The 9,217-nt window shown below is 44.3% G+C and overlaps 1 protein-coding gene across 1 annotated transcript; it reads right to left on the bottom strand.

Annotated features, from left to right (window-relative positions):
- Positions 1-273: 273 nt before the first annotated feature.
- Positions 274-4,488, bottom strand: LOC146057542 (uncharacterized). Its single transcript, XM_083168894.1, has 2 exons — positions 3,832-4,488; positions 274-3,500 (listed from the first exon to the last, which is right to left on the bottom strand). Exons 1-2 carry the CDS (start codon positions 4,382-4,384, stop codon positions 2,890-2,892), a joined length of 1,164 nt encoding a protein of 387 aa, XP_083025020.1. The 5' UTR covers positions 4,385-4,488; the 3' UTR covers positions 274-2,889.
- Positions 4,489-9,217: the final 4,729 nt, after the last annotated feature.

Here is a 9,217-nt window from a genome sequence, read left to right as displayed (position 1 = left end):
ATGGTTCCAATTGAAGCAGTGACAAGCGTGTAATACCCCTTTCAGACAGAAAAATCCCAAAAACCCAGGTATTTCCCGGATACAAAAACCCGGGTACAACTAGGCAGCAAGGGGCTGACCCCCTTTCACACAGGAGCAAAAACCCGGGTATTTCCCGTGTCGACCCCTTTCACACAGAAGCCGGATTTTTCCTGCAAAACTCTGTGTGTCATAAGAAAAGGACAGTTTTAAAGGCACACAGAGATGAGATCATCAAAAGTGGGAGGTGTCTGCTCACTGCATTGCATTAAACATGGCTGACAAGTTGCAGAACCTGGAGGTCATGAGTGCTCTGTGTGTTTTGCTGCTTACAGCAAATCAGAGCATTATGCAGATGCTTACACTGTGCTACCTGGCACAGTGTTATGCCAGGAGGAGGAAGGCACAATTTTTGGTGGAGAGGGCTTCCACTCGACGCAGGTATTTGCACCGGAGGAGAGCCCTGATTTTGTCCAGTGTTACCTCTATCCTGAAGTCTACAAGTGCCTCAAACCGGTCGTTGTGGGCCAGAGACCGCAGGCATGGAGAAGCTTTCTGGGAGACTGTGGAAGCTTTTGCACCTGAGCAGTGGCTGGCACATTTCCGGATGTCACGAGCCACCTTCTACTACCTGCTGGAGCTGGTCACCCCGGCACTTACAAGGGGATGCACCAATTATCGGAAAACCATTGAGCCATGCAGGAGACTGGGGATTGTGTTGTGGTGGTACGCAACACCAGGGGAATACCGTACCATCTCATGTCTGTTTGGTGTGGGCATTTCTACGGTGTGTGTTCTAGTGCGGGAAGTGACACAGGCATTGTTGGAGAGCCTTTACAAGCGTTTCATCTGCTTACCACAAGGCGACCGACTGGATGAGACCATAACAGGTTTTCTGCGAAGAGGCTATCCGCAGTGTGCTGGAGCCATCGATGGGACACACATACCCATTATTGCACCCCCAGATAACCCAGCAGATTACCATAACCGTAAAGGTTGGCACTCCATCATCTTGCAGGCTGTGGTGGACCATAAGTATTGGTAAGTAGTACAGTATGCAGTATTTACATTAGTGATATGATTGGGCCGCACTGTATATTGTTAAACACAAATACATTTTCTGTTCAGTTTCACAGATGTCTACATTGGCTGGCCTGGTCGTGCTCATGACTCACGGGTACTTGCCAATTCGGACTTGTTCCAGATCGCGGAGGAGAAGAGAGGTGGCTGGTTGTTCCCTAGAGAGGTAACTTTGTCTATTTTTAAAAATGTGCTCTTTAACCACTACACTTGCCACCTATACAATTCTAATGTTTTTTTTATACCGTTACAGTGGTCAAAGTTTGTATCCGGGGTGGAGATCCCAGTCCATATTATTGGAGATGCGGCATACCCTTTGAGGCGTTGGCTTATGAAGGGCTTCACGCAACATACCCCACTGTCTCCTGACCAAGTCCACTACACCCACACTCTGAGCTCGGCTCGAATGGTGGTGGAAAACGCCTTTGGAAGACTAAAGGGGCGATGGCGGTGTCTACTGAAGAGGAATGACATTGCCATTACCCTGGTTCCAGATGTGGTGGCAGCTTGCTGCATTCTGCACAATGTGTGTGAGCTACAGAAAGAGAACTTTTTACCTGAGTGGAATGTGGAGGACTATGACCTGGCTGATACCCCTGTCGAATCAGCAGGGTACGAGGGTGAGACAAGTTGTTCCACCGCTGAGGTTATCCGTAACACCCTCACTATTAACTTACAGAGTATGACACAGTAGATAGAAGGACACATTGGTTGGATGTTTGAAAGAACTTGTTTTATTTTTCACAAAATATGTTTTATGCTTGTTAGTTCACTTTTAAATATAAAATGTTTTCAAATATATCTTTAGTGGTCATAAATACCCTTTCAACACTGAAACAACATTGAACTATTGCAACACGAGGTAGAATAAGTATTTAGCATAGGTCTTCTATCAGTGGTGGGTGAATAGGTTGTGCTGCCATCCAAGCTGGTATTGTACAGGGGAGACACATTAGTTTGACTGTCCAGCAGCCACACATTTTCATCCGGCACTGTATATATAAACACTTGTATTTGCAATTTTTGGTACCTGTAGGGCACAGGTCTTCAACCTGTGGCCCTTCAGATGTTGTGGAACTACATGTCCCCGCATGCCCTGAGTTTTTTTGCCATCCTACTATAGGAAAAAATGTGGCAATGTATGGTGGGACATGTAGTTTCACAACATCTGGAGGGCCACAGGTTGAAGACCTGTGCTGTAGGGCAATTCGAAACACTCTGGCTCCTGCCGGGCAGTGAAAACCCGCACGGCCAGGAATCTGTGCCGCACACAGCAGTTTACAATGATGGGATCCGGCTGAAACCAGGCGGCCTGGGTGAATGGTCACATCTGTGCCCATTATTAACTACGGTGTGTGGCACGGCTTCCTGGCCGTGCGGGGTTTCGCCATCCGACAGGAGTCGGAGTGTGTGAAATAGCCCTTATTACACCCCAAAAAAAATATAAATATATAAATATAAGCCCCAAACAGGGAATTTTTTTATTGCCTTAAAGATAAAGAAGAAGGCATTCTGTGTACACATTATAGATTATGTTCAGCCACATATCTAGAGTATACTCTATTTGTACACATTTAAATAAAAAATAAATTTGAGAACTTTGATTCAGCTCCAAACTGAAGAACCAAATGAGCTTTTTTGAGGCTCATAAACTAAAGAACCATAATACTCTACTGTGTACATCAACATGGAACACAGCATTTAACGGGCCTTGTAAGTGCCACTTTTTAAGCAAGAAAAATTGAACGAGCCCAGAAAAAAGAGAAAAAGAACAACCATATAGCAACATTACTACAAATGCCTGTAGGCAGTGCTGATTACAGTGCTAACAGGAGTGTTATGATTACTGGCATTCACTGAATCATCAGCATAATTTTTCACATTGCCATATTGCCTACTATATCCTGTGCCATTGACAGTATCATGCACTGTCTCCTGTGGACTGGTATTGGCATGTGGCCTACTTGGCTGTGTGGCATGTGAAAAATTATTGCCCATGTTTTCAGTATAACTACGCCCTTGGCCCTGCACAGTAGTTTGGCTTGAATTTGAAGGCATAAATGTATGGCCTCTGTGTGGAGGATTACAATAATCACCCTCAGCGTACGGACTACACAGCTTGTAAGGCTGCGGATTCTGTAATGTAGACACCATATTGGTAAGGAAGGTCATCTGTGCATCTCGATTTTCACGCGCTATGCGTTCGTGCAGACCCACCAACTGTGTGAGAAAGGAATCTTGCAACTTTCTCTCGTTGTCAAAGAAGCGCTGCAGTCGGGCATCCTCTTGAGTTTGAAATTCAAGATCGGACTCTCGGAGATGATCTACCAGGATTCTTGACATTGAGCGCGTAGCAAGCTCCATCTTTGACGTTTTTTTCTTCCTTGCAGGTACATCAAATACTAAAAATAAAGGAAAAATCATTACAATCCAATAGCAGCATGTCATTATTTTTATATATATATATATATATATATATATATATATATATATATATATATATATGTAAATATATATATAGAGAGAGAGAGAGACTACTACTACTACTGGTAGTGGGTGCGGGGTTGTTACCTGTGTTACAGTGGGACTACAGGTCCCAGCAAGCCTGCAACACGTGCTGATACTTGGGAGAACCACAGGTACCAGCATGTGGGGCATTAAAGGCCTGCTGATACCTATAGCCCCCTGTACATCTATTAAAATAGATACACAAACAATACTTGAAAAACTTACTGTTACGACGCAACGTTGGGGTCTCAGTCTGTGCAGGAGTGGGTGTCCCAGATGGAGTAATGGTGCTGGCTCCACTGTCCTCAACCTCAGCGTCTAATGGATCAATTGTGTCCTCCATGGCAGCAATAGGATCAGGGATGCTGTTGTCTATGCTGTCTTCCAACTCCATTATAGGTGGGCAAGATGGGCTGCATTCTGGAGTTATGTTCCGTGATGAAGCTGCACTGGATGATGATATGGCAACAGGGTTCACCAGGGCAGAATTGCCAAAGACCTCGTTACATTGGTCGAAGTAAACCCATTCCATCCTCCCAGCACCACTTTTCCTCCTGTTGTTGTCACAAACTTTGTTGTAGTACCTGCGCAGAGCTTTTAGTTTGTTGACAACCTGCTGCTGGGTACGCACAATGCCCCTTGAAGTGAGGACCTTGGCAATATTGGTGTAGACTACAGCGTCCTTCACTGTGCCAGTAATCTGTTTTCGGATTTCTTCCTCCCCTCTGACACTGAGCAGCTCACGGATCTCCTCATCTTTCCAGTGTGCCATGGCCATTTACTGCTGCGCTGCACGCCTCTGCCACGTGCGCTCAGCCAATCAGGGAACCTGTAAAGATCAGCCAATCACGCAGCGCCATGCTGCACAGCCAATCAGCATGATTTTTCAACAGTCGGGAGAAAAACACGGGTCAGACCCTTTCACACAGCCGCAAACACGTGTCTGACACGGGAAAAACCCAGGTAAATACCTGGGTCGAAGTCCCGGAACTTTAGACCCGTGTTGACCCTTTCAGACAGAAGAAAAACCCGTGTCGACACGGCAAGAGCAGGGAAATTACCGGGTCTTTTTTTCTGTCTGAAAGGGGTATAATTAACAAGTAATGAGTAAAGTAGGTGATTGTATTGTGTTCAGCTGACATTGGTTGAGGTGCGTCCGTCCTGATTAGGCGTTCCGATTGCCTAGCGTATGACCGAGTGGTGTCCGCAAAGCAATACTTGTTTATGGACACCGCATATTTCTTGCCTTTTTGTTCGCGTGCATTCGGTGTGCTGTCCGAATGCACGCCCACCAAAATAAGTGCACTCCCCCGTGTCCGCCCATGTTTCCGCCCAGTTTAGCCCACTTTGAAAGTACGCCCCTGTGTAGTTCCGAATGACGCCCATAATACACCCATATTTCCCGAGTGATTGCGGTGCACATTTCTGTACGGTATTAGTGAGAAGAAGTACGTAGACCATGCGTGGCACATGCGCATAGCGTTCCCCACGCATGCGCAGACGGCTAAAAAACGCCATCCGAAAGTATACGGAAATGTACGCACCAACCAGAATAAGGCCCTTAGTCTGTCTCCTGCACTTGCCGCCCGGCAATTGCCCATCACCAGTGCTGGGCAAGCTGCCCCCCAGGCTGCTTCAATTTAACAGCTTTAGGGCCACTGGCTGCATCACATGTCCCTATGGCAGAGAGAAGCTCCTTCTTTCCTGTTCCAATCAACAACAAACCAAACATGTATAAAACAGATAGTAGGGGGCGGATGTCCTGCAGATGATTCCGTAGCAGCAAGTGTCCAATATGAAGTGAGACAGCAGCAGCCAATCAGCAGTGCTAAAAAGCAGGGGGTGGGCTCAAGTATTCAGAGGAAGCCTTTTGTTGCATGATTTCCCTCCTTCAGCCCCTTCTGCCTGCTTCAGTGGATCGGGCTGCAAGCACTACAGTGACCACTGGCCATGTCACAGTACAGAAAATGTAAGGTCTCAGAAGTTTTATTATATACATTATAAGGTGAATGTGGGGGAGCGGGTGTTATAGGCATTACAAGGTGAATGTGGGGAGTCGGAGTTATAGGCATAAGTGAATGTGGTGGGTGTCTGGGTGGTATTATATACAGATGAAGCCAGAATCAGCCAGATTGCATGTGCTGGCACAGGCTGGTGGACTGGCTGACTGGGATGCGCTAACGTCTCACTCGCTCACAAGTACCAGTCAGCAAAATGGCGGGCAGCAGGGGCAGGCTGCTACGGATGTTAAGGGAGCAGGGGAAACAGGCAGAGGGCTCAGACAGAATGGGATGCGAGAGCATCTCATGCGTGCGCGCCCCCTTCTGTCAGAGGACGGTGAATGGCAATTGGCGATAGATTCATCAGAAGCAGGTCAAATGAGAGCTACTCCATCTGTTCATAATAAAGTGGATGTGGGATAGCGAGGTGGGTACCTTATATACATTATAAGGTGAATGTGGGGGAAGTCTGGGGGTGTCATATTGACATTATAAGGTGATGGCGGGTGCCCAATGGGCACTAAAAGAATTTTTTTTAAATGTTGGCATTTATTAGCATAAACACCATACACCACAGATCAGTCCCTTCCTTTCACATGGCCTGGCAGGGTGACAGACTGCTAATACTCCCATTATAGAGATGGCAGACAGAAGCCTGGCCTGGTGCAGTGCAGTGGATGTAATGCATTTGTTTTGAGGGAGACATTCTGGAGACTCGGCTGCTGTCTAATCTGCAAACAATTTTCTTTGCTGCAGGAGGAGATAGCTAAACTGCATGCTGAGCTACGTAGGATGTCTGTGTCCTTGCAACCACCACTGCCTCAGAGAGCCCCCAGAAGACATTCTGCCTGGACTGCTGTGGGCTCTGAAAGGCAGAGACTGACAGATGGCATCAGACACATTCCCCAAGTGGTCACACTGCAAAACTCATATGCTGCTCTTGCAGGGTTGGAATGTATGACCAACATAGGCAATAAAGAACAGGAAGATATGAGGACTTCTACCTCTTCTAACTGTAGGACCAGGAAAATTTCACCTCCAAAAAGGACTGCACTTATTTTGGGAGATTCCATAATTAGAGGAGTTAATCTGGGAAATGATACTAAAGTAGAGAAACAAGTAAGGTGCTTACCTGGAGCCACAGCTCCAAGAGATAAAGAACGCATGCTAAGAATTGTAAAGGCAGCAAGAAAAGATGGGGAGGTGAATGTCATCGTCCACCTAGGCACAAATGACCTGGTTAATGCTGAAGTCATGGCCGTAAAAGATAAATTTAGAAAGTTAGGAACTGCTCTAAAACAGGTGGCAACCACTGTAACTTTTTCAGAAGTATTGCCAGTACACCAAGGGGAAGATAGAACTCTGAGAATTAGAAACTTCAATGTTTGGCTAAGGAATTGGTGCAACGAGGAGAGATTTGGTTATTTAGGTCAAAGTCAAGCTACCTGGCAAGACAGAGCCTTATATAAAAGTGATGGCCTGCACCCATCTTCAAGGGGAACGAGAATATTAAGTGAGAAGTTTGGAAGCTTCATAAGCAACTATTTAAACTAGCAGAGGGGGGCAGTGAACCAAATAAGAATGAAGAAATCTGCTCCCCCAACCTAGAGGTATTGTCTCTGCAGACAAATGGAACAGAAAGCCTTTACACTGCAACAGAAGATAATGCCGATCAAAACCGAATAGATATAGGCAGAAAGATGAACATAGCTAGCAGCAGGAGAAGCACAAACACAACTTTAAGAGCTATGTGTGCAAATGCTAGGAGCTTAGGAAATAAAATCCCAGAACTAATTGCAATAATGACAAGGGATGAACTGGATATTGTGGCTATTACAGAGACATGGTGCAATGAAAATCATGACTGGGACATAGCTATACCAGGATATACTTTATTTAGGAAGGACAGAATGGGAAAAATTGGAGGAGGGGTTGCAATATATGTGAAAAAATATATAAAGACTACCTTAATACAAAGTATTGAAGAAAAAACGGAGGCCCTTTGGGTGACCATAGAAACAGGGGAGAAGGTGATTCTTCGTATAGGGGTGATCTACAGACCACCAGGTCAGGAAGAGAAACTGGACAAGAGCCTATTGCAGGACATCAATAAAATGGCATTAAAAGGAGAGGTGATAATCATGGGAGACTTTAATCTACCTGATGTAAACTGGGAGCTGCCTGTTGCAAGTTCCACCAGAAGTAGGGACATGCTGAATTCCTTGCAAGGAGCATCCCTCCAGCAATTGGTGAGGGAGCCCACTCGTAAGGACGCAATATTAGACTTAATACTTACAAATGGTGACAGAATATCTGACATAAATGTGGGTGAAAATCTGGGATCCAGTGACCATCAAGCAGTATGGTTCAAAATAAAGACAGAGACTGACTCATCGCACACAAAAACAAAGGTGTTAGATTTTGGGAAGGCTGATTTTGTAGAGATGGGAAACTCTGTAAGGGATTCTTTGGCAGAGTGGAAGAACTTGGAAGGAGTGCAGGATAAGTGGGAAAAATTAAAAAGTGCAATTCTAAAAGCAACAGAACTTTGTGTCAAAAGAGTTAGGAAAAACACAAGAAAAAGAAAGCCATTGTGGTTTGCAAAAGAAGTAGCAAGTATTGTGAATGCAAAAAAGTTGGCCTTTAAGAAATTTAAGCAGACGCAGAAGAATGAGGACAAAGAGGTGTATCTTGTTAGACAGAAGGAGGCTAAGAAGGTAATCAGATGTGCAAAAGCACAGGCTGAAGAGAAAATGGCCCAGTCAGTGGGTAAAGGGGGGAAAACTTTTTTTTAGGTATATAAGTGAAAGGAGAAAAACAAAAAGTGGAATAATTAGACTGAAGACAGAAAGTGGAAGTTTTCTTGAGGGGGACAATGTAATAGCAGATAATATTAACCCCTTCATGACAGAGCCAGTTTTTGCCTTCCTGACAGAGCCCTTTTTTTCAAATCTGGCATGTATCACTTAAGTGGGGATAACTTTTTTTTGCTTTTACTTATCCCAGTGATTTTGAGATTGTTTTCTCGTGACACATTGTACTTCAAATTAGTGGTAAATTTTCGTCGATACAGTCTGTGTTTTTTTGTGAAAAATACCAAAATGTCGTAAAAAAATGGAAAATTTTGCGATTTGCAAAATGTTAAATTTTCTGCTTGTGAGACAAATAATCTTACCACTCAAAATAGTGAATAACTAACATAGACCATATGTCTACTTTATGTTGCCATCATTATTTCAACCTCATTTTCATTTTTTTGGACACTAGGAGGCTTAAAATATGAATAGCAAATTCTCAAATTTTCAAGAAAATTTCAAACTCTGATTTTTTTAGGGACCAGGTCAGTTATGATGTGACTTTGAGTGACTTGTATGTGAGACACCCCCATAAATGATGCCATTTCAAAAACTGCACCCCTCACAGTATTCAAAACAGCATTTTGGAAGTTTGTTAACCCTTTAGGTGTTTCACAGGAATTAAAAGAAAGTGTAGGTGAAATTTCAAAATTTCATTTTTTTTGCAGATTTGCAATTTTAATACATTTTTCTAAGGAACACAGTAGATTTTACTAGAGAAATGTGACTAAAAATTGATTCCCCCAATTCTTTGGT

This window comes from Crinia signifera, chromosome 2, assembly GCF_055691185.1.
Source record: "Crinia signifera chromosome 2, ASM5569118v1, whole genome shotgun sequence".
Lineage (NCBI taxonomy): Eukaryota > Metazoa > Chordata > Amphibia > Anura > Myobatrachidae > Crinia > Crinia signifera.
This window is presented reverse-complemented; position numbering and strand designations above follow the sequence as displayed.